Source organism: Salmo trutta, chromosome 17, assembly GCF_901001165.1.
Source record: "Salmo trutta chromosome 17, fSalTru1.1, whole genome shotgun sequence".
NCBI classification, from domain to species: Eukaryota; Metazoa; Chordata; class Actinopteri; order Salmoniformes; family Salmonidae; genus Salmo; species Salmo trutta.
This window is the reverse complement of record NC_042973.1, coordinates 52222664-52249869: the sequence shown is the minus strand read 5'-3', so window position 1 is coordinate 52249869 and position 27206 is coordinate 52222664. Positions and strand designations below refer to the sequence as shown.

General features: G+C 42.2%; 1 protein-coding gene across 10 annotated transcripts in view; it reads right to left on the bottom strand.

Annotated features, from left to right (window-relative positions):
• Positions 1–27206, bottom strand: part of LOC115152391 (CUGBP Elav-like family member 2) — a 68551-nt gene that overhangs the window by 35864 nt on the left and 5481 nt on the right. The window contains exon 1 of one of the 10 annotated variants that reach the window (XM_029697227.1): positions 6563–7277. The exons of the other annotated variants lie outside the window; for them this stretch is intronic. Within the exon in view, the coding sequence (XP_029553087.1) occupies positions 6563–6642 (80 nt within the window). The 5' untranslated portion in view covers positions 6643–7277. Of the gene's footprint in view, positions 1–6562; positions 7278–27206 lie in introns of those variants that run through there. 10 annotated transcript variants of the gene reach the window in all.

Genomic DNA, 27206 nt, shown 5'->3' with positions numbered 1-27206 from the left:
AGTTTTTCACAAAAACCTGTACCATAGTACTACAGTTGTTTTTCTTTTACTTACATTTTAGAGAACACAACTGTAGCCAATCTTGGCTGACGGATGACACACTGTTCTGCAACGAAGGTCTACAGTAGCCTCAACAGCTCTCTCTAGGGTAGTACCATGATGTAGCCCAAGGACAGCTACAGTTTTCATCCTCCTCTGGGTACATTGACTTCAATACAAAACCTAGGAGGCTCATGGTTCTCAAACCCTTCCATAGACTTACAGTAATTACGACAACTTCCGGAGGACGTCCTCTAACTTATCAGAGCTCTTGCAGCATGAACTGACGTGTTGTTCAACAATCCCAAAAAACAATTGGGAGAATTAATTTAGAACTGAAAGCATAAACTACAGCTAGCTAGCACTGCAGTCCATTAAAATGTGGCGAGTAGTTGACTCCAAGAGAAAGAACGACAATAGTTGAACAGTTATGAACAAATGAATTTTATCAAAAATGAAGGAGAAGCGAGAGAGAATGCAGCTAGCTAGCCTACTCAAACACCCGTCTCAAACAGAGATGGATACTATGTTAGGTAGCTGGCTATGGCTATCCAACACTGAAACTCTTCCAAGTCAAGGTAAGCTTTATGTTTTATTAAATGTATTGCTGGTTTACTAACACATTAGTTCTAGTAGCTATGTTGACTATGACATTAGCTAATATGGTGACTATGATGTAGGCTGTGTGTAGTGGTTAGTGGTTATGGTACGAAGGTTTGGCTTGGAAATGTTTTTTCGCCTGGTCACAGACAGCTGTTGTGTTGTGCACTGAAGTCCAAAAGCGAAGGGAAAAGGTGAGAGGAGAGCTCATAGATGCGAGAAGGAATTATACAACGAGCAAAGTGATTATACTGTTTGTATGTGGCTGCAATGAAAGTGAACGATGTGCGCGGGTGATCAGGGTTCTACTGATTCTGCCAATTCTGTTGAAAAATGTGTCCAATAGAAACTCTCGATTGCAACTGTTTGGACTAATCATTATACCCTAGATCAGCTAGATGCAGGCAATAGTGTGCAAGGTGGTATTGAATGTGTGTTAGTCTGTTGGCTTGATTACTCAAATTTCGCTCTCGACCTGTGCACCTACATTGTAAACTTTCATTTGTAGGCTAGGTTGTAGCAACCTCATGATGGGTATAGGGAAAAACGTGAGTATTATGTAGTGGCCTAAACTTATTAAATGCCACATTGAGCTGGGTGAATGGAATATGAATAACAGTCATCCAATATGCTTTAAACTAAATAAATAAAATATGGTCCTCCCTAATCTTAAAATGGCACCAACCGCCACTGGTATATACCGTATACCGGGGTATTTGGAAATAGCCGCGGGATGGTTTTTCAATACCGTTGAGATTATTTAACGTTTTTAAATACAATGTTTATATTTGTAGTTACTTTTTAAATAAATATCTGCAGTCAACTTGTACAATACGTTAGGAGATAAGGCAGATAGCGTTTTTGACATTATGAAGCTTACCGTAAGTTCCCAGGAACAGTGTAGCCAGTAACGTGTTTGTTTGTAAATAGCACAACGGGAGAAAGCGGGAGGTGAGTCTAGCAGTGTATTGACAGAGGTCACCTTTTATATTGAAAGTGTTGTTTTGCTTCAATAGAGTGATCAGGGACATGCAACTATAGTTTTCCCTTCACAGAAAATGCATTAATGCAACACATTTGGCAGAAAATAGCTTCATTTTCATCAGATGACAACAGAAGAGCAAAGCTATTTGGCTGGCAGCCACACAAGTAAACAAGCATACAATGAAAAAGCAAGGTCTTCTTAGCAAAAACGATGCATGGCCATCATATTTCTAATGTTTATCATAGAAAGAATGTAGCCAGCTACATTCCTTATGTTTTGCATTTTACCAGAGAAATGTAGGCTGGCTACACTGAAAAGTACCGGAAGTACCGGTGAAAAGTAGCTACACATCAGTCAGAGCGCAGTCTGCTGGTAGAACAGAAGCACAAAATTAGTCTGACGGCGAGCAGAAATATTAAGAAACATTTTAGATCTGCGTTTACAAAACGCAGCCAGATATTTCTTATGTGCTTTCTTTTTTTCTGCGTGAAAAACACACCAAAAAAATCATATTCGGTAGCTCATACCTTTACATGTATAACTTTATGAGCTGTATCGCCTGTCTTTGCAATTTGTATATTTTGTTTGCATATTTAGCTAGCAACCTCCATGGAAATTCACTATTACTTGTGCTAATTTTGTTAGCAGTCTGGTAATAGATGACCAATGGGCTTTTTTGAATTTTCTTTGGTGCCCTTCGTGTACTAAGCTAGTATTAACGTAAATCCCAGCATGTGAGAAGGATGGTATGACGATATGAAACTCTGGATACCGCCCAACCCTATGGACAATCCCCATTTGTATCATTGAATCATGGCTAAATGTGCTAGTGTTTGGAAAAGTGTCCCGTTTTCAGTCAGTGTGAAATGAGTCCTTCCAAAACTTGGAGTTGATTAGTACCTGGTGTATTAATGTGAGTGGGAGAGAGGCAGTGCCTAGTTAGACAAGGATGAGATGTGTTTGTATTGTTCCAACAGTAGTCAGGGATTTTTTGCCATTGTGATCCTTGGACAGGCTGCCTAAATGTTTTTTTTCGGGTCGCCTAAGTACAAACAGTGTAAAAAAAAAAAAAAAAAGATGGGGTCCACTAAAATTCTCAAACAAGTCGACAGTGCTCATTGCCACGCCCACCACCTAAGCCCATTTTTTGATCCAGAATAAACCCTGGTTGTGTACATTTAATCCTTGTTTTAGCCTTTCAGGGGATTTTTGTGCCCTGATGAGTGTTTTCTGTATTTCATTCACCAGCCAACAAACAATGCAATAGTACTTTGACTGCCGCTGTTTTAAAACAAACTATTTAGAGAGAGACAGTAACACAAGAGCCTCTCTCTCTCCCCCTCTCCCTCTCCCTCTCCCTCCCTGCCATGCTGCATGGCCAGGCCCTGAGAGGGGATCAACATTCTCAGGGTGATTAAGTTAGGACCAGCCTTAAAGGGACTTATGGAGTGTCCGCAGGCCAGACCACTGAGGCCAGGCAACGTACCACAAAGTCTACCACACAGACAATCAGAAGCCTCTCTCAGACCCCCGCCGAGCCAGAAAAGCAAATATGCAGCAGGCCAGACCAGGCAGGCAGCATAGCGTAAGTATCCCACTGTGCCCACTGCCTAGACCACTACACACTAGAAGCCTCTGTCAGCACATGCCCCCACTGAGTTAGGCTAGGAGGCTGAAGGGGCAGCCTCTTACAAGCGCTGACCATACACACAAACACCCCCCCCCCCCCCCGACTGAGCCAGGCTGGGAGGGGCCAGTTACGCGCCGACTCTGGCCCCACATTTAGCTGGGAGGGATGTTAGCTGTGAGACTGGTCCTACTAGTCTACTAGGTACAGGGAAAGTATTATTCACTCACATTGCACACGCACACAAAAGACTGGGCCAAAGGATCACTTTTATGTGTGCGCGCGCGTTAGGGCTGGGCGATATAGCCAAAATATAACACGGTGTTTAATTTTTTTGAATAATAAAATTTCTACATTTGCTTTAGGAGTAGCACGTGACCCAAAGGTGGAAAAACATACATAAGTGATTTCAATGGGTCTTTCTCCATTCTGATTAATTGTTTTATACTGTTCAAACTTCAACCCCCCTCCAAAAATGTCTACACTTTCATACATTTCTGCATTTCCTGCACTCATTTGAGATCCTTTCTACACTGCCAAGTATGGCTACACGATATGGGCAAAAAAAATTCTTGGCCATATTTTTTAACCAAATGTTGCAATTGCGATTTAGAGCAAAACACTTGGGTGAACTGTTGGTATCATGGAAATAGAATGATTATTCAAATTCTATAGAAGAGTAGGCACTTTGAATACAGTGTTGTTTGACAATGAATGTAAATGCCACAGAGAAGTTATTTTGACAAGGTAGGAACCAAAGGAAAAAGGGGATACCTACTCAGTTGTACAACTGAATGCATTCAACTGAAATGTGTCTTCTGCATTTAACCCAACCCCTCTGAATCAGAGAGGTGCGGGGGCTGCCTTAAATCGACGTTCACGTCATCGGTGCATGGGGAACAGTGGGTTAACTGCCTTGCTCATGGGCAGAACAACAGATTTTTTTACCTTGTCAGCTCAGGGATTCGAGCCAGCAACTTTTACTGGCCCAACGCTCCTACCCCCCAGGCTACCTGCCGCCCCAAAGTGTTGGTCAGTTTCCTAGAGGACCCTGTAATCTTTGGCAACATTAAATGTTTTCTCTTTTTAGGTACTTCATGTAGCCTACATATTCATGCTTCATCTATTCCTCTTTGATTTAGAATATACTGTTGCACAAACAACATGCTGATTTAGGTCTACACCATAATTGGTATCAGGCTGTGTAGCTAGCTACGTTTGCTGGATTTAGCCGCAACTTGGTAAGAAAAGACAAGCTAGCGGGTTGCAGATAAGAAAAACAAATAGTGTAATAATAGAACACTTGTGGATTTATATTAAGAAGAAAAGCGGAAAAAGCATTGTCGTCATCAACATTGTTGCATGACCATGATACACCTGCGTTCAGTCTGCATGGTCATGCAACAACAAAATCCTTGAGTGACAGGGGGCATTGGTAAGGTCTGTCTGGAAAGTGGCATGGAGAGAGAGCGGAGAGAGATGACTGAAGTAGCGGAGAAAACTATGAAAATGTACGTTATAGAGGACGACCGATTAATCGGAATGGCCGATTAATTACGGCCGATTTCAAGTTCTCATAACAATCGGTAATTGGCATTTTTGGACACCGATTATGGCCGATTACATTACACTCCATGAGGAGACTGCGTGGCAGGCTGACTACCTGTTATGCGAGTGCAGCAAGGAGCCAAGGTAAGTTGCTAGCTAGCATTAAACTTACCTTATAAAAAAACAAACATAATCACTGTTAACTACACACGGTTGATGATATTACTAGTTTATCTAGCTTGTCCTGCGTTGCATATAATCGATGCGGTGCCTGTTAATTTACCATCGAATCACAGCCTACTTCGCCAAACGGGTGATGATTTAACAAGCGCTTTTGCAAAAAAAGCACTGTCGTTGCACCAATGTGTACCTAACCATAAACATCAATGCCTTTCTTAAAAATTGATACACAAGTATATATTTTTAAACCTGCATATTTAGTTAATATTGCCTGCTAACATGAATTTCTTTTAACTAGGGAAATTGTGTCACTTCTCTTGCGTTCTGTGCAACAGAGTCAGGGTATATGTAGCAGTTTGGTCCGCCTGGCTCGTTGCGAACTGTGTAAAGACCATTTCTTCCTAACAAAGACCGTAATTAATTTGCCAGAATTGTACATAAATATGACATAACATCAAAGGTTGTGCAATGTTATAGCAATATTTAGACTTAGGGATGCCACCCGTTAGGTAAAATACGGAACGGTTCCGTATTTCACTGAAAGAATAAATGTTTTGTTTTCGAACTGATAGTTACCGGATTTGACCATATTAATGATCTAAGGCTCGTATTTCTGTGTGTTATTATATTATAATTAAGCCTATGATTTGATAGAGCAGTCTGACTGGGCGGTGGTAGGCAGCAGCAGGCTCGTAAGCATTCATTCAAACAGCACTTTCCTGCGTTTGCCAGCAGCTCTTCACTGTGCTTCAAGCATTGTGCCGTTTATAACTTTAAGCCTATCAACTCCCGAGATCAGGCTGGCAATACTACAGTGCTTATAAGAACATCCAATAGTCAAAGGTATATGAAATACAAATGGTATAGAGAGAAATAGTCCTATAATTCCTACAACCTAAAACTCCTTACCTGGGAATATTGAAGACTCATGCTAAAAAGGAACCCCCAGCTTTCATATGTTCTCATGTTCTGAGCAAGGAACTTAAACTTTTTTACATGGCACATATTGCACTTTTACTTTCTTCTCCAACACTTTGTTTTTGCATTATTTAAACCAAATTGAACATGTTTCATTATTTATTTGAGACTAAATTGATTTTATTTATGTATTATATTAAGTTAAAATAAGTGTTCATTCAGTATTGTTGTAATTGTCATTATTACAAATATATAGGAAAAAAATCATAACATTTTTTTTTTAAATGGCCGATTAAATCGGTACCGGATTTTTTTGGTCCTCCAATAATCGGTATGAAAAATCATAAAATCGGTCGACCTCTAGTACATTACGCCGTGTGTATCACATTTAACAAACCAAACATTAAAATAACATTATAGAAGGTAAAGTATTAACCCAAACCGGTCTGTGCATCAATAAAATAAGGTATACCGGCCAGCTCTAGTGTGTGTGTGTGTACATCCAATTGAGGACCCAAGGGACTCCTGGTGTGAGAAAGCTGGCGACTGGCACACAGACCTGGTGATTAGTTAATGGGATAGTAAGCAGAGGGACTGAGGGAGACAAACAGGGAAAGGGTGACTAGGTTAAATAAAGGGACAGAGAGAGTTACAAGTATACAGACCTTTGGACACGAGCCATCCATCTCTTACACATAGAGCCCAAACGCTCGGCCGAGACGCCAAGGGACGACCTAAACGACATTCTGACTCCTCACTGTCGGTCCTCTGGAAAGCCAACTCTTTAAATAACCCAGATCCAACACACTTCACAAATAACTCTTCTTTCAGGGGATTTTTTTTTTTATTTTTATTTTTTTACTTTCCTACTGGAGCCAATACACCCAAACGACAATTTAAAGACACTCACAAAGCCAAGGGGCGACTTCACTGCCCCTCACCAACAACCCCGACAGATATCTGTACAGGATCCACTCAGCAGCAAGGCCTCGGCACAGCAGTGTTGTGGTCAGTCAGCACTAACCAGAAGATGGCAGTCCTAAACACAGTGAAGCAGAGAGGTACTGTACTATCTGAAATTGTCCAATAAGAAAAGCTCCCTTTCTATTGTTGTTGCAAAATGTTGTACCCTCCTAACGCCTCTCTAAAACGCTGGGAGTTAGCAGAGAGAGGATTGTAGCCCATCACCATCTCCCTCCTCAGGCGCTGGTCTAGCTTGGCGATGGAACAGGGAGTAACCTACCAGCTTCCACCATCAGCACTTAGAAATACAATCACTAGAATAGACTAACCCCATTTTACAGTAATCCTACTGTGATGGTGCCCAATCTATGAATTCTCTCTATGCTATCCCGAGCGCAGCAACAGCGGAAACAATTGCATATTGTTCGGATGCTGGAGAGAACACTATTCACAGATAGATCCCCTATACAGTAACAATGGGCCTGTAGTGAGTCAGAGGGACGCTTTGTAATCCTCCCATCCAATGCTACGTCTCACTAAACCACCGCAACGGGCAGTGGTGTGTGACACCATTTATCTAGTTGCCAGATCCAGGCAGCCTTTCTCTGACGCCATTTTGCTGAGAGCTTTGCCTGCCTTCTCATACATCTAAAATCTCAGACACAGCTGCCTGTCACATAATTAGGTCTGTCCCCGACAAAAAAAAAAAAAAAAACTTGGTCGACCGAAAGGAGTCTGTTCTTTTGACCAACCGATTGGTTGAAATTTTAAAACGTGTATTTTTTCCATATTATTTATAAATGTGTGTGAGTGAGTGAAAGAGCTCCTACTGGCTTTTGCAGTTTCTGCTGTTACGCTCCTGAAGTTGCCTATAATAGGCTACACGAGGAGTCAGCCAACTTTCATGTGGAATGCCAATTTATTTCTGTGGAACAGTTTCATATCATTTATAATAACGTCTCCATCTCAAAATCATTGTCATGTAGTTAATCAAAATGCTATCTAAATCTACAATGAAAATGATAAACCTAAAAGGTAACTTCTATTGCCATCTATGTAAAAATAGCAAACAAATAAAAACATTACAGCCTGCAGGTAAAACATATCCTGACAAAAAAAAAAAAAATCCTATAAATCACATTGGCTACGCATGGCCTGGCCTGTCTGCAACGAACTTGAAACATTTTTATCAACAATTAACTTGGGTCCTGCCTGAAGCTCCTTGCAACATTGCCCATTTGGGGAAATAAAATATTCTGGGCCCTCCGTTTCCCGCTACAGCTGTAGGCTATTTGCACAGGGGATATGAAGTAATCAGGTAGGCCTATTTTATCATGTTTCCACTGGATCAGAGAATGATATTTATCCCTTTCACGCTGAGTGGTTATGAAAGGGAGAGAGCTGGAACGATTTCTCAAATACATTGGAATTGTCATTCTCAATAGATGTAAAAACAGACTTTGTTAGCTTGCTGTTTGAGTTGAAGAATACATTACTCCACAGCTCATTAGTGGTGGTACATTAAGCCTATAGGCCTACTTCTATGCGTAAATCAGGTGCACGTCCTTACTCAACATTGACAGGAGCGCTCCAAACAAAAGACAATGACAAAATTGACAAATCTCCTAAATGGAATTAAATAAAACAAAACAATAATTCCCACAAGTGTAGCTTAGTTTGTGCGCTCAAACTAAACTACACAATGTGTCCACTCACTCCAACATTGAGAACTGTAAAAAGACTGGAATAATGATATATTGAATGCATTAACAGACATTACAGTAACCAAACAAACATTGAAGATTAGAAATGAATTGGACATGTACAGTGGCTTGCGAAAGTATTCACCCCCTTGGCATTTTTCCTATTTTTTTGCCTTACAACCTGGAATTAAAATTGATATTTTTTTTTGGGGGGGGGGGTTGTATCATTTGATTTACACAACATGCCTACCACTTTGAAGATGCAAATAAGAAAAAAACTGAAAACTTGAGCATGCATAACTATTCACCCCCCCACCCCACCACCGAGTCAATACTTTGTAGAGCCACCTTTTGCAGCTGTAATTGTTGCAAGTCTCTTGGGGTGTCTCTATAAGCTTGGCACATCTAGCTACTGGGATTTATGCCCATTCTTCAAGGCAAAACTGCTCCAGCTCCTTCAAGTTGGATGGGTTAAGCTGGTGTACAGCAATCTTTCAGTCATCTCACAGATTATCAATTGGATTGAGGTCTGGCCTTTGACTAGGCCATTCCAACCATTTAAATGTTTCCCCTTAAACCACTCGAGTATTGCTTTAGCAGTATGCTTAGGGTCATTGTCCTGCTGAAAGGTGAACCTCCATCCCAGTCTCAAATCTCTGGAAGACCGGGATGAACACAGGTTTCCCTCAAGAATTTCCCTATATTTAGCGCCATCCATCATTCCTTCTATTCTGACCAGTTTCCCAGTCCCTGCCGATGAAGAACATCCCCACAGCATGATGCTGCCACCACCATGCTTCACTGTGGGGACGTTGTTCTCGGGGTGATGAGAGGTGTAGGGTTTGCACCAGACATAGCGTTTTGCTTGATGGCCAAAAAGCTCAATTTTAGTTTCATCTGACCAGAATACCTTCTTCCAAATGTTTGGGGAGTCTCTCACATGCCTTTTGGGAAACAACAAACGTGTTTGCTTATTTTTTTCTTTAAGCAATGGCTTTTTTTCTGGCCACTCTTCTATAAAGCCCAGCTCTGCGAAGTGTATGGCTTAAAGTGGTCCTATGGACTGATACTCCAATCTCCGCTGTGGAGTTTTGCAGCTCCTTCAGGGTCATCTTTGGTCTCTTTGTTGCTGCTCTGATTAATGCCCTCCTTGCCTGGACTTTTGGTGGGTGTCCCTCTCTTGGCAGGTTTGTTGTGGTGACATATTCTTTCCATTTTTTAATAATGTATTTAATGGTGCTCTGTGGGATGTTCAAAGTTTCGGATCTTTTTTATAACCCAACCCTGATCTGTACTTCTCCACAACTTTGTCCCTGACCTGTTTGGAGAGCTCCTTGGTCTTCATGGTGCCACTTGCTTGGTGGTGCCCCTTGCTTAGTGGTGTTGCACACTCTGGGGCCTTTCAGAACAGGTGTATATATACACTGAGATCATGTGACACTTTATTTAAGTCCACCTGTGTGCAATCTAACTAATTATGCAACTTCTGAAGGTAATTGGTTGCACCAGATCTTATTTAGGGGCTTCATAGCAAAGGGGGTGAATACATATGCACTCACCACTTTTCCAATTTGCATTTTTTTGAAAGAAGTATATATTTTTTCATTTCACCAATTTGGACTATTTTGTGTATGTCCATTACATGAAATCCAAATAAAAATACATTTAAATGACAGGTTGTTATGCAACAAAATAGGAAAAATGCCAAGGGGGGTGAATACTTTTGCAAGGCACTGTACTACTGGTGATATATGTAAATAGACACTAACAACCAAAACTAGAGGTCGACCGATTATGATTTTTCAACGCTGATACCGATTATTAGAGGACCAAAAAAAGCCGATACGGATTAAAAATCGGACATTTAAAAACAAATGTATATATAATGTAATAATTACAACAATATAATTTGTAATAATTACAACAATACTGAATATACTTATTTTAACTTAATATAATACATAAATAAAATCAATTTAAACTCAAATAAATAATTAAACATGTTCAATTTGATTTAAATAATGCGAAAACAGTGTTGGAGAAGTAAAAGTGCAATATGTGCCAGGTAAAAAAGCTAACGTTTAAGTTCCTTGCTCAGAACATGAGAACATATGAAAGCTGGTGGTTCCTTTTAACATGAGTCTTCAATACTCCCAGTTAAGAAGTTTTAGGTTGTAGTTATTATAGGAATTATAGGACTATTTCTCTCTATACCATTTGTATTTCATATACCTTTGACTATAGTATTGCCAGCCTAATCTCGGGAGTTGATAGGCTTGAAGTCATAAACAGCGCAATGATTGAAGCACAGCAAAGAGCTGCTGGCAAATGCAGGAAAGTGCTGTTTGAATGAATGCTTACGAGCCTGCTGCTGCCTACCACCACCCAGTCAGACTGCTCTATCAAATCATAGACTTAATTATTATATAATAAACACACAGAAATACGAGCCTTAGGTCATTAATATGGTCAAATCCAGAAACTATCAGTTCGAAAACAAAACGTTTATTCTTTCAGTGAAATATGGAACCGTTCTGTATTTTATATAACGGGTTGCATCCCTAAGTCTAAATATTGCTGTAACATTGCACAACCTTAAAATGTTATGTCATAATTATGTAAAATTCTGGCAAATTAATTACGGTTTTTGTTAGGAAGAAATGGTCTTCACACAGTTCGCAACGAGCCAGGCGGACCAAACTGCTCATATACCCTGACTCTGTTGCACAGAACGCAAGAGAAGTGACACAATTTCCCTAGTTAAAAGAAATTCATGTTAGCAGGCAATATTAACTAAATATGCAGGTTTAAAAATATATACTTGTGTATTGATTTTAAGAAAGGCATTGATGTTTATGGTTAGGTACACATTGGTGCAACGACAGTGCTTTTTTCGCGAAAGCGCTTGTTAAATCACCCGTTTGGTGAAGTAGGCTGTGATTCGATGATAAATTAACAGGCACCGCATCGATTATATGCAACGCAGGACAAGCTAGATAAACTAGTAATATCATCAACCATGTGTAGTTAACTAGTGATTATGTTAAGATTGATTGTTTTTTTATAAGGTAAGTTTAATGCTAGCTAGCAACTTACCTTGGCTCCTTGCTGCAACGTAATCGGCGTCCAAAAATGCCAATTACCGATTGTTATGAAAACTTGAAATCAGCCCTAATTAATTGGCCATGCCGATTAATCGGTCGACCTCTAATCAAAACACAAACAATTCACACAATTAAGTTATTTAACAATGAATGTGCACAAATTGGCGGGAGAGCGTGCATTCTGGAGACGTGCATTGTGCAGCCACACTCCCCTTCTTGGACTGTGCCATCCCCGTGGCTTCCGCAATGGATTAGTCTCGGCCTCCGCAATGGATTAGTTCACTGAGATGGGCGCAAATAAGACAGGCCATAACAAAATACAGATATCTGCTACTGCTCGACAACAACAAAAAAGTCGACCAGTCAAATAATTGGCATCAGCCCTATACATAATACAATTCTCTTTAACTAGATGCATGTGGTGTGAATTGCTGAAACATAATAATGATCTCAATGCTGGATAAACACTTCAACACTACCCAAGCTAGACGTATGCGTGGTCCCGGGAATCGAACAGTCAGTGCCAGTGGTCATTTGCCCAGCCACCACACCAAATGCAAGTTCCAATCGAAATGACTCACAACCTTCTTCCTTTCTTTACTCCCCTTGCTTGGAAAGGGCTCCCACATGTAAAAGCCATACACTGTCACTGGGGAGCTCACTCCAGTGGGGATCATTTCAAATGAAACTGGCTCCAGCTTGTCCAATAAGAAACACTCGTTTTCAAGTTGCAACTGTTTTGCTAGTGTGCCCCAATAATGATGACCCAGACCAGAGAAAGTCAGTTAGGCCAGGAGGGCCTGTCGCTGTGATGTGGCAAGTGACCTGGCTCCAAGACACCTCGGAGCAGCTGACAGGTCCTAGAGCAGCTGACAGGTTCAAGCTGACATTAGCATAACTGCTGTTGCTCCTCCCACAAAATCACATGATTTACCGGGACCATATGCCTGTAGATTTGCTGTGGTCTGAGCGCAGAAGCATGTCAGCTGCACTGCTACACTTTCCCTAGTTGCTCCCATTATAGAGACTGTCACTGAGGCAGCACTGAGACAGCGATATCATTTACGAGAATACATGTCGTCAGCCACCTTCTCAAAGCGTCACACGTTTGCTGGGTTCTGTATGCAACCTAAATTAATGGCCAGTTAACACCTTCGACTTGGAATATATGGCTTTTACTTAGCTTGGTTGGGATCGTTTCAGGAATCACATGTCTCTCTGCCTATACATTTTTTTTCACCATTCATAGGCCCACACCCTGTGATATAATCCAGTGCTGCTTTGTGTTGGTTCAATTCAGAGTTGTGGTAAAGAAAGATTACCAATGTTTGTAAGGAAAGGCTCTCCCTCTTTGGGTAATAATTAGGCTTGGGCGGTATCCCGTACATACCATATACCGGGGTATTTTGAAATATACTTTTTTTGTATTGAAAATAATAGTTCACTCAGTCTATGCCACTGCTTAAAACTATGTAAGATATGCCAAATAAATTCTCTCCAGCTCAGGGTGCCAGCTATGCATTTGGTTTGCTAACCTGCTAGCTAAATGGCTAGGTTGCAAGAGAAAGCTTCGTTACAGCAGAGACAATCAATCGCCTATGGTATAGGAACGGTATTTTTTTTTACTTCACCTTTATTTAACCGGGTAGGCTAGTGGAGAACATGTTCTCATTTACAACTGCGGCCTGGCCAAGATAAAGCAAAGCAGTGCGACAAACAACAATACAGAGTTACACATGGGATAATCAAACATACAGTCAATAAAACAATAGAAAAAGTCTATATACAGTGTGTGCAAATGAGGTAGGATAAAGGGAGGTAAGGCAATAAATAGACCATGGTGGCAAAATAATTACAATATAGCAATTAAACACTGGAGTGATAGATGTGCAGAAGATGAGTGTGCAAGTAGAGATACTGGGGTGCAAAGGAGCAAAATAAATAAAAGTATGGGGATGAGGTAGTTGGGATGGGCTATTTACAGATGGGCTATGTACAGGTGCAGTGATCTGTGAGGTGCTCTGACAGCTGGTGCTTAAAGCTAGTGAGGGAGATATGAGTCTCCAGCTTCAGTGATTTTTGCAGTTCGTTCCAGTCATTGGCAGCAGAGAACTGTAAGGAAAGGCGGCCAAAGGAGGAATTGGCTTTGTGGGTGACCACAAATACCTGCTGGAGCGCGGTGCTGCGACGGTGACCAGTGCGCTGAGATAAGGCGGGGCTTTACCTAGCAGGTATGACTATCTGGATACTGCCCACACTTAGTTATAATTCATGCTCCTTTCCTCAGGAGGGCTCTTACGCTCTCGTTTTATTTGGGGATGAAAAGTCGCAGTTTACATTGTGGTGTCGTGGATGAGCGCTTAACATTTCTGAGGAAGGGCAGACAAGCGAAACATACATTTTCTGAGAATAACCAGACTATCCTGAATAGTGATACTTGTTCTTCAAGAAAGCCATAGTAATTTATAATGCCACTGAGTGCTGCTTCGACATGACCAAGAGAGAAAACCACATGTTGGAAGGGATCAGTTTGAGCAGGGCAAGGCACAGAAATCACTTATCTTGATCCATGAGTAGTTAGATTTGGGATGAAAGATGATTTGTAGATCAGTGGTTCTGCCCAGTCCAACTGCAATGTAGCCTTGTCACTCTCAAACACAGAGGAAAAGCTCTTCTTTACCCCCCCCCTAACATCAGACCGCTGTCAAGTGTATAAAAGGGTCTCCATCTCGCTTCTGATTCTCTTTCCAACCTGACAAGTCAGACGGGAAGGGCCCAGCCAGGTATTGGTTGTCAGAGTGGATGAATAACTACTATCTCAGAATAGAAATACCACTCAACCAGAGATGCAGAAGCCACAGGGCTGAGTATTCTAGCCTTGGCGCGGAGGTAGTTAGATCACACAGGCATAGCAGTCTCCACATCACTCTCCTTCCAGAAAAGCACCTGACAACAGGCACCAATGAAGTAGCAATGTCTGTAAGTCTGTCTGGCCTATGTTCTGTGATATCTGACCAATTTCCATACGAGGTGGCGGTTAGGCGCAGATCACACAGGCAGGGCAGGCTGCACCTCCAGTCACCCCGGCTACGGGCACACACACACACACACACAGCTCTGTGATATCTCATCTAATTTCCATACGAGGTGCTGCTGCCTGCTGGAGGACCATCACAGTTGTCCATAATCAGTACATCAGTGCTCTGATGAAGGCCCCATTAAGATGTTTTCATCTCAGCATTAACTCCAATTCTGCCTCAATATGGCCTAATTTTCATTGTTGCATTTCCCCTGATGAAGACAGACGTGTCCAATCATGCTGTGAATAGGGCTTCATGTTGACAAGAGGCAGCCAGGGCCTGATGACAAGACCCGCCCCATTAGCTCCATAATCATATGGAGTATCCCTGGTGACGGTGGTTATGGATGAGGAGGGATACAAATTAGGCTGAGTCAGGGTGTGAACATAGCGTGTCCACCCACTCGGCCCAGAGTGGATGAAAACTCGTTTTGGTAATGAAATTTCACTTCCTTGTGTTATAAAACACATTTTACCAAGACAAATAGAATTTCTTCATGTTTTGAATCATTCAGTGGGGTCTTTCTTGAACATATCATAAACATTCAGCATCTTTAAAAAAAAGATTTTGTAACCCAATACATCCGATAAGCACCGAGCTCTGTTGACAGAGCGATGCCACGTCGAGTAAGCATCTTAAGGATTTTGTGGTCTGCAAAATCGTTTTCAAGTCGCAAAAAGCCAAATAAAAACGACAAACTGAATTAAAGTTTAAAGGCTTTGAAACTAAAAAGCTTGCCGTACGCTCAGTGCTCGGTTGACATTTCACAGAGTTGTGCTTGTTTTTGTGAGAAATATTTTTAAAAGAACAGGAATTTTGCATTAAGATGAAAATATCACGTAATATCTATTTGACCTTTATATCGTTTTATGTCCTCCGGATTTGAGAAGATGACAAGTTCAAAGGTTAGCCTGTTAGTTGGCCTTAATTCTTGCACAGCTTTTCCATTTTTTCCTCTGGCCTCCATTGATTTAGTCACCCAATTTCTGGCCACCCTACAAAAGGTAAAAAACTGAAATAACTTTTGATCGGATTATGGTAGGAGACACGAGGTTTGAACCAACGGATTTCTTAGAGGATTATAGACAATTTATTTTACGTATTGGTCAAAAGATGTGTCTTTGATTGGACACCCTAGTGAATGGATTAACAAAGATAGGCAAGTAGGAACCTGGCTTAGGCTGAAGCAAGTCAACTGTGGTCTAGCTGGAGGTAGAATGCAAATCTAGCGTCAGGTGAAGAAGATTGTTGCAGGGATACAGAAAGACTAGCAGCCTGTTACAACCAGCTACTACAGACCAAGATACACTGAAGGCAGACCCAGATAAAACAAAAGGTTCCTAGTCTGGTGTATTTATGGCTTAGAAAAGCCCTCCAAATAAAGAAAATAAGCTACTACGGTAGTTGTTAAAACCAGAGTAAACTGCTGTTTGAAAAGGGCCCTTAACAAATAAGTCTTCTAAAACTAAAAATAAGCAACATCCCAGAACCCCAGTCGAGTCCAGTTATTTTTGTTTACAGTCTTCTGCTTAGATGGCGTCCCTCCAATGCGTCTTAAGGCGGTCAGTCACCAACTAGCGAGCGGCTTTCTGCTCCACTTGGGCCTCTGTCCAAGAGGGAAAGGTTACCCAGCCAACCCACATGCCCTCCTGGCTCCTGCTGCCCATCCAAAGCTGCTGCCCACATTATTTTAGGGTTCAATCAGTTTTAATATTGCAGATAGAGTGTGGGTTGTATCAATGTACAATTGAAGTAGGAAGTTTACAGACACCTTAGCCAAATACATTTAAAATCAGTTTCACAATTCCAGACATTTATTCCTAGTAACAATTCCCTGTCTTAGGTCAATTAGGATCACCACTTTATTGAAAGAATGTGAAATGTCAGAATAATAGAGAGAATTATTTATTTCTGCTTTTATTTCTTTCATCACATTCCCAGTGGGTCAGAAGTTTACATACACTCAGGTAGTATTTGGTAGCATTACCTTTAATTGTTTAACTTAACAAACATTTCAGGTAGTCTTCCACAAGCTTGTCACAATAAGTTGGGTGAATTTTGGCCCATTCCTCCTGACAGAGCTGGTGTAACCGAGTCAGGTTTGTAGGCCTCCTTGCTCGCACACACTTTCAGTTCTGCCCACACATTTTCTATAGGATTGAGATCAGGGCTTTGTGATGGCCACTCCAATACCTTGACTTTGCTGTCCTTAAGCCATTTTGCCACAACTTTGGAAGTATGCTTGGGGTCATTGTCCATTTGGAAGACCCATTTGCAACCAAGCTTTAGCTTCCTGACTGATGTCTTGAGATGCTACTTCAATATATACACATAATTTCCCTCCTCGTGATGCCATCTATTTTGTGAAGTGCACCAGTCCCTCCCACAACATGATGCTGCCACCCCCGTGCTTCACGGTTGGGATGGTGGTCTTCAGCTTGCATGCCTCCCCCTTTTTCCTCCAAACATAATGATGGTCATTATGGCCAAACAGTTCTATTTTATTTCATCAGACCAGAGGACATTACGCCAAAAAGTAAGATCTTTGTCCCCATGTGCAGTTGCAAACCATAGTCTGGCTTTTTTTAATGGCAGTTTTGGAGCATTGGCTTCTTCCTTGCTGAGCAGCCTTTCAGGTTATGTCGATATAGGACTCGTTTTACTGTGGATATAGTTACTTTTGTACCGATTTCCTCCAGCATCTTCACAAGGTCCTTTGCTGTTGTTCTGGGATTGATTTGCACTTTTCGCACCAAAGTACATTCATCTCTAGGAGACAGAACGCGTCTCTTTCCTGAGCGGTATGACGGCTGCGTGGTCCCATGGTGTTTACACTTGCGTACTATTGTTTGTACAGATGAATGTGGTACCTTCAGGCATTTAGAAATTGCTCCCAAAGATGAACCAGACTTCTGGAGGTCTACAATTGGCTTATTTCTTTTGATTTTCCCATGATGTCAAGCAAAGAGGCACTGGGTTTGAAGGTCGGCCTTGAAATACATCCACAGGTACACCTCCAATTGACTCAAATGATGTCAATTAGCCTATCAGAAACTTCTAAAGCCATGACTCCATTTTCTGGAATTTTCCAAGCTGTTTAAAGGCACAGTCACCTTAGTGGATGTAAACTTCTGACCCACTGGAATTGTGATACAGTAAAGTATAAGTGAAATAATCTGTCTGTAAACAATTGTTGGAAAAATTACTTGTTTCATGCACAAAGTAGATGTCCAAACAGACTTGCCAAAACTATAGTTTGTTAACAAGAAATTTGTGGAGTGGTTAAAAAACTAGTTTTAAATGACGCCAACCTAAGTGTATGTAAACTTCCGACTTCAACTGTAATTGTCTATCAATTTCCAATCCCCCCCATATACACACACACACACAAAATCTTTGTATATATTTTTTTTACCCTAATCCTACCTTAAATTGATTAAAATAATGGACAACAATACATAGGCTTCTACTTACATCTAATACATACATGGCCACCTGAATGTTACTGCTTGTATACTGGTTCTGCGTCCCAATAATGTGTCATTTTCCCTGTAGCGTGCACTTGTTCCATCTAGGTCCTGTTCACAAGGCACCAACGGGGAAAAACTAACTGAAACAGGGATGGACTGGGACTACCTCGACTTGTCCAATAATAAATGCTTATTGTAAAACTTTCCATTGCAAAATGTTTTACATTTTAGTCATTTAGCAGACACTCCAGAGGGACTTACAGTTAGTGCATTAATCTTAAAATAGCTAGGTGGGACAACCACATCTCAGTCATAGCAAGTACGTTTTTCCTCAATAAGATAGCTATCGGGAAAGTCAGTGCTAGTAAAAGGGGGAAAGTGTCAAGTGCGAGCACACAAATTACTCTTTGAAGAGGTAGAGTTTCAGATGTTTTCAGAAGATGGGCAGGGACTCTGCTGTCCAAATTCAGCGGGAAGCTGATTCCACCATTGGGGTGCCAGGACAGAGAAGGGCTTTGACTGGGCTGGGCGGGGGCTGCCCTCCCGTAGGGTTGACCAGAGGTGGGAGAACTAAGTTCTCAGGTTGGGATGTAGGGTTTGATCGTAGCCTGAACGTAGGGAGGGGCAGTACCTCTTGCTTCTCCATAGGCAAGTATTATGGTCTTGTAGTGAATGCGAGCTTCAACTGGAAGCCAGTGGAGTAGCAGGGTGACATGGGAGAACTTGAAGGTTGAACACTAGGCGAGCTGCAGTGTTCTGGATAAGTTACAGGGGTTTGATGGCACAAGCGGGGAGCCCAGCCAACAGCGTGTTGCAGTGGTCCAGATGGGAGATGACAAATGCCCGGATTAGGAACTACGCCCGCTTCCTGTGTGAGGTAGGGTCGTACTCTACGGATGTTGTAGAGCATGAACCTGCACAAGCGAGTCAATGCTTTGATGTTTGCAGAGAATGACAGGGTGTTGTCCAGAGTTATGCCAAGGTTCATTGCTCTCTGGGAGGGGGACACCGTGGAGTTGTCAACCGTGATGGAGAGGTCTTGGAGCAATCAGGCCTTCCCAGAGAGGAAGATAAGCTCCGTCTTGTTGATGTTGAGTTTGAGGTGGTGGGTCGACATATGTCAGGCACGCAGAGATGCGTGTCGCCATCTGGGTGTCAGAAGGTGGGAAGGAGAAAAGTAGTTGAGTGTCATCCGCATATCAATGATAGGAGAGACCATGCGAGGATATGAGTCGAGTGACGGTGCATAGAGAGAAGAGGGGCCAAGAACCGAGCCCTGAGGGACAACAGTAGTGAGTACGTAGTGCAGACACAGATCCGCTCCACGTCACCTGGTAGTAGCTGCCTGCCAGGTAGGATGCAATCCAAGACTGTTCAGAGCCTGAGACACCCAGCCCTGAGAGGACGATCTGATGGATGAGAACAAAGGACCGAGAGTCCGCTTTGGCAGTGCAGTGCCTCAGTGCCACAGAGAAGATCAGTCTCGGGTGAGTGACAAGTCTTGAAGCCTGACTAGTTACGGTCAAGAAGATCATTGAGAGAGAGATAGCGAGAGAGTTGGTCAGACAGCAAACTCAAGTGCTTTGGAAAGAAAAGAAAGAAGGGAATACCGTTATGTAGTTTGACGTCAGAGGGGTCGAGTGTTGGTTTCTTGAGGAGGGGAGCGACTCTGGAGTCAGAGGGGAACGCAGCCAGTGATCAAGGATGAGTTGATGAGGGAAGTGAGAATGTTTCCAGAGATTGTCTGGAGAAGGGAGGAGGGGATTGGATCGAGCAGGCAGGCAGGTAGTTGGGCGGCCGGAACTCACGAGTAGCAGGATTTCATTTTCCCGTTGCGTGCCCCAATCATGTACACAACCCCTGGACTGGCAGCTGATTTAGTGTTGCACGGTATACCAAAACTTTGGTACTTTTTGGATACTAGAACATGAAAAACGGTTTGGTACTAAAATGTATTACTTTCAGTACTTCTGTCAAATGTGTGTCACGTTGTCTACTGATTGAGGATCTGTATCAGCGCAGCCGATGTCCCCTTACAGTGCGAGAGCACCGTGCCTGCTGCACTTACTCCTTGCATGTCCCGAGGAACAACTGCACTCAGTGGGAGTCTGGGCTGCGTCACCACTTACGCTGCACAGAAGTTAACACAATTGAATAATTCAACACGGCATGTGGAAATGTTGAAACTTATTGTTCACTCCTATTCAAGATAATCTTTCCTCGAGCCTCGAACTGAGTGTGTGTGAATGACATAATGGGTCTTAAAGAAAGACCACGCACACTTTTATAAAAGAGAGATTTCTTCTTCAATGCAAATATTGTTGATCAGTACAATAAGTCCCAAATGGAAGGGGAACAGATTGGTTTTCATCTCTAGCCCCATGAATTCAGCCAGAAAATGCTAAACTCAATGAATGCACACAATCCTATTGAATATTCATTCACCTGTATTGTAAATAGGCCTAGGCTACATCTTGATATACAGTTTATCAATAGACTAGAGATTTAACATACAAAATAAATTATGACATTATGCTATGGTCGTTAGATTTTTTTTTTACCAAAGTCAAATTGATTGTATAATTGATATATCAAAAAAATTCAAATGTAATGATATTGAACTCAAAAAATCTGTCTGGATCAAGTGCCATTCTGTGACTTTGGCTAATACGCCTTCTTTTTCACTTTGGTATCGAGATGGTATCGAAGTAAAAAAAAATTAAAAAGACGATTGTATTGTGACAATACTAAGCTGATTCCACTCACCTTGGATAGTAGACCCTTCTAACTCATCCCCTGTGTTGTAGAGCATATACATTTTATTAGCCTATAGCATGTGCCACTGCCACAGGGACGCTTCATACAACCTAACGTGATTTTGGGATTTACCTTTGTTGGCTGAAATTGACTCAGTTTCGGTCGTGGTGGTTTACATTTTTCAAACTTTCAGCCCTCAAAATATAGCCTAAAGTCATGCACATTGATATTACGCTGTATATCCTGTTCATGTGCTCTGTAGTATACCAGCCAACCAGGCGTGCTGTATATGGGTAAATAACTAGCTATCCCACTGTGTCAATTACAGAAACACCCTGGTGAATGTATCTGATCTTTGCTAAATAAACACGCCATGAGGCCATCTGAGCGTGAAAGTCGACTACAATTACTGAATACTTTGTTGCGACCTCAAACCACACAAACAAAACTTGGAGGCGGCTTTGGAAGAGGAAAGAAAACAGCGAGAAAGAGGGTTGAAGAAGATGAATGCCCATGTAGTTTGCCTCAAACCACACCACACAACTTGGGGAGGAAAAATGAGAGAGCGGTGGATATGTACATTAGGCCTATGTAGTTTGTTGCGACCTCTACTCAAACCAAACTTGGGAACTAGGAAGAAAGGAGATGGGGTGAAGAAAGACGTAGACATGAGCCTAGTATTTTGTAGCAACCTCAAACCACACTTGGACAAACTTGGTAGAGTAGGAGGAGAGGAGTGAAGATGTAGACCTAGGCCCATGTATGTAGTACAGACGCAAGTTTCTTATTTTAAACCCTTTGCATGTGTTGGAGAAATTATTGTCAGCTCTCTTACAAGCCTCAAGTCAAAAGGTCAAAGATGAGAGAGCCACAGTGCTGTATGCCCTGTGAATGCCAGACCACCATACTAGACAGAGTGTCTGAAGGGAGGGGAACAGATTCTTATTTAATTAAACATAGTTCCATGGCGCATTGCCACACCAGCAGCAGGAAGTTGTAGAACAGGTGACAAGCCTCTCCCAGCCTTCAACATCGGTCTACATGGCTCACGCAGGAGATGATTGTGGACTACAGGAAATAGAGGACCGAACACACTCCCCTTCTCATCGACAGGGCTGTAGTGGAGCAGTTTGAGAGCTTAAAGTTCCCTGGTGTCCACATCACCAAACTAACATAGTCCAAGCACACCAAGACTGTCGTGAAGAGGGCACGATAAAACCTATTCCCCCGCAGGAGACTGAAAAGATTTGGCATGGGTCCTAAGATCCTCAAAAGGTTGTACAGCTGCACCATCGAGAGCATCCTCCTGACTGGTTGAACCACTGCCTGGTATGGCAACTGCTCGGCCTTCGACCGCAAGGCACTACAGAGGGTAGTACGTGCGGCCCAGTACATCACTTCGGCAAAGTTTCCTGTCATCCAGTACCTCTATATCAGGCGGTGTCAGAGGAAGGCCCTAAAAATTGTTAAAGACTCCAGCCACCCTAGTCATAGACTGTTCTTTCTGCTACCGCACTGCAAGGGGTACCGGAGAGCCAAGTCTAGGTCCAATAGGCTTCGTCACCGCTGCTACTCTCTGTTGTTGTCATCTATGCATAGTCACTTTAATAACTCTACCTACATATTACCTCAATTACCTCGACTAAGCGTGCCCCCGCACTTTGTACCGGTACCCCCTGTATATAGTCTCGGGTCTCGCTATTGATATTTTACTGCCGCTCTTTAATTACTTGCTCATACATTTTTTTTTACTGCATTGTTGGTTAGGGGCTCGTAAGTAAGCATTTCACTGTAAGGTGTTGTATTCGGCACATGTGACTAATAAAATTTGATTTGATCCCCACACACTATGTGAACAGCTGGCCCTCTCTCAGCCCCAGGAGTCAGTGCCAAGGGGCCACACTTTGCCCAGATGAGACAGCCACCCGACACCTGTCAGTGTCCACAACAAAAGGATCACATCATCATCACACTTAGCGTAGCCCAGATAACACCATGTGTACGTTTCAAATAGCACCCTATTCCCTATATAGTGCACTACTTTTGGCCAGGGCCCATAGGGTAAAAGAAGCAGTGCTGAGAAAAAGTAGTACCAGGGCAAAAGTAGTGCACTAGGGTGCCATTTGGGAGACTCCTAATCTCAGTGTTAGTTGCCAAAGGATCAAACTTAAGCCCAGATATTCACTATCTACTATCAGAGGCTCAATCAATCACAGAACACACACAAGTTAGGTAGAAATTGTCACCTTTGTGTGTGTGCACATCCAAAGCCAAAAGATATGATGAATGCAAGGAATCCTTCCGGTCCCAGACCACCCCAAGCCTTTAGACCAGGAGTGTCAAATATGGACCATGGAAAATAATGGACATGCATTGAAACAGTTTCTTGATTGTGCCCATCTTGCCAATAATCACCTACATTAAAGCTAGACAGTCAGGGAGTATCAAAATTCCCTATCCATCATTTTTGGAATTATCTTTTGCATATTTCAACGGCGAGAAAATATAACCAGTTTTCAGTGCGGCCCTCCGATCCTCATCGAAGAGAAATTGCGACCACTTGGTCAAAATGAGCTTGACACCCTGGCTTTAGACTAACCACAATTCAATTTCCAGACAGCCATGATCACATTTTCCCTCAGTCAATCATCCCTTGTTGATATTAGCCTAGGTGATACTATTACCAGTCAGTTCACTCTTGGCTTTTCAATATGTGTATGTGATGTGGGAAATGCATATCAAATGGATGAAGCTGCTATAGGATACTTGCTGTTAAACTCAACGAAGATGAGTGGTGAGTGATATGCTGGAATCACATTCACAAAAAGATTGTTCATTATATTTACAAGATATTCAATTGACCGCTCTAACAATGGAAATATAAATGCCTGGAAGGCAGGACGGAGGAGGGACCATTGGTGGGGCCATTCTAGCCAATGAGAGGGCAGATACGCATGTGAACAACAGGCCATAGAGATAGGTAGAGGACTCATCTTTGTATATGTGCCATTATAGCGTCTGTGACAGCATGGGCAGCAACATTTAGGCCATCTCCATTGTAAAGTACAGATGTGACAAATTGCCCGTTTAAACTGCAATTTTTTATATATTTTTAATCGTTTTTCCATTAAAATGAGAAAATGTCATAAAATTCCATGCGAATTCACAATGCCCTTTCAGATGGTTAAGCATTGCACATATACTACTATTACTGTACAACAATTCCACCTTAAATGAGAAGGAAATGCAAACTTTCTAACTTCTCAAAGTATTGCCATAAAGGACTTTGCTGCTGACGCTTGCCTTTCTCTGCCATTTTCCCAACTGTTTAAGACGATGACGTAGTGGTGAAGAGCCTACTCCAAAATATAAACTCTCGACTCCAATAATTTATTCCTCGATTCCCCTGGTGTCAACTTCCATTTCTGATTTTCAAGATTTGTTTCCGCTAGGAATCAACTCCTAACTCCGTACTTCTGAGAATTATTGCATTACTCATCTCATATGTATATACTGTATTTTATACCATCTATTGCATCTTGCCTATGCCGCTCTGTCATTGCTCATCTATACATTTGTAAGAAACATCCCTTTTTCAGGACCCTGTCTTTCAAAGATACTTCGTAAAAATCCAAATAACTTCACAGATCTTCATTGTAAAGGGTTTAAACACTTGCTTGTTCAATGAACCATGAACGATTAATGAACATGCACCTGTGGAATGGTCGTTAAGACACTAACAGCTTACAGACGGTAGGCAATTAAGGTCAGGTATGAAAACTTAGGACACCAAAGAGGCCTTTCTACTGACACTGAAAAACACCAAAAGAAAGATGCCCAGGGTCCCTGCTCATCTGCGTGACTGTGCCTTAGGCATGCTGCAAGGAGACATGAGGACTGCAGATGTGGCCAGGGAAATAAATTGCGATGTCCGTACTGTGAGACGCCTAAGACAGCGCTACAGGGAGACAGGACGGACAGCTGATCATCCTCGCAGTGGCACACCACATGTAAAAACACCTACACAGGATCTGTACATCCGAACATCACATCAGCGGGACAGGTACGGGATGGCAACATCAACTGCCCAAGTTACACCAGGAACGCACAATCCCTCCATCAGTGCTCAGAGTGTCCACAATAGGCTGAGAGAGGCTGGACTGAGGGCTTGTAGGCCTGTTGTAAGGCAGGTCCTCACCAGACATCACCGGCAACAACGTCACCTATGGGCACAAACCCACAGTTGCTGGACCAGACAGGACTGGCAAAAAGTGCTCTTCACTGACGAGTCGCGGTTTTGTCTCACCAGGGGCGATGGTCGGATTCACGTTTATCGTCGAAGGAATGAGCGTTACACCGAGGCCTGTGCTCTGGAGCGGGATCCATTTGGAGGTGGAGGGTCCGTCACAGCATCATCGGACTGAGCTTGTTGTCATTGCAGGCAATCTGAACGCTGTGTGTTACAAGGAAGACATCCTCCTTCCTCATGTGGTACCCTTCCTGCAGGCTCATCCTGACATTATCCTCCAGCATGACATTGCCACACTGCTCGTTCTGTGCGTGATTTCCTGCAAGACAGGAATGTCAGTGTTCTGCCATGGCCAGCGAAGAGCCCGGATCTCAATCCCATTGAGCACGTCTGGGACCTGTTGGATCAGAGGGTGAGGGCTAGGGCCATTCCCCCCAGAAATGTCCGGGAACTTGCAGGTGCCTTGGTGGAAGTGGGGTAACATCTCACAGCAAGAACTGGCAAATCTGGTGCAGCCCATGAGGAGGAGATGCACTGCAGTACTTAATGCAGCTGGTGGCCACACCAGATACTGACTTACTTTTGATTTTGACCCTCCCTTTGTTCAGGGACACATTATTCCATGTCTGTTAGTCACATGTCTGTGGAAATTGTACAGTTTATGTTTCAATTATTGAATCTTATGTTCAAACAAATATTTACACATGTTAAGTTTGCTGAAAATAAACGCAGTTGACAGTGAGAGGACGTTTTTTGTTGTTGCTGAGTTTATATATATATATATATATATATATATATATATATATATATATATATATATATATATATATATATTCTTATCCCATTCCTTTAGTTAGATTTATGTGTATTAGGCAGTCGTTGTGGAATTGTCAGATTACATGTTAGATATTGCTGCACTGTCAGAACTAGAAGCACAAGCATTTCGCTATACTCGCAATAACATCTGCTAACCATGCGTATGTGACCAATAAAATTTGATTTGATTTTGAAGCTAGCGAGGGATAGAGAGAGACGGGAGGGGCACAGCATAGTATAGGCAGGTAGGCCACCAGGCAGACTAAGTCAGAACCGTGCACTAGGCCAATGTATCTATTGCAATGGAATACTGTATCTTGCAATTTATTGTCTTGAAATGTCTCGCAACTTCAGTAAAGCCGGGCCCATCAACAATGAATAGGCTAGTATATTCTACTCGCAACAGACTGAAGACATGAACACACACTTTCATCATTAGCGAAGACAAAGAGCAGAGGAGCAATCGTTAGTCCAAACAGTTTGCAACTAAAACAAGTTCTATTGGACAAATTCAGGTAGGTCCCTACCCCTTTCATTCCGTTTGCTTCCACCCCGAAAACATGTTGCAACAGAATCGGCTTTAGGAATACACCCCCAGGGAAGCCAGCACGAGGGAGAGAGAAGAGGGGGCTGGCAGAAAGAACCTGGGCGCGCAATGTCTTGGTAATCTAAATCTTGCACACCTCGCAAATTCACTAAAGTAGCCTAAAGTTTGCCTCTTCCTCTCTGGTTTTATTTACAATTACACAACTTTCCCCAGGCCTTTATAGCATAACGTCTAGGTAGGAAAATAATATGTTTTGGGATAACTGCACTATCATTTAATTTTGTGGACACACACAAAAAAACATTGTTTTCAGTTAAGGATTTTTCTTAACTTTAAGGATCACAGTCTTGTTTAAACGTTCACACCCCTATTTTAAAGTTGTCAATTTTCTTCTACATTCGCTGATTGGTCCAACTCTGGAATCCCCACACAGTTAAAAGTTTAAAATGGTGGATCCCTCAATGGCAATGCTCATGCCAAAACAGTTGTATCAATGATGAGTCCTCTAGCTATCTCTATGACAACAGGCACAAATATGAAATAAAGCAATTTACCCCAAAACGACTTTAATGCCACGTGCGTCCACTTATATAAATCCATTCGTAACAACTTAACCAGTA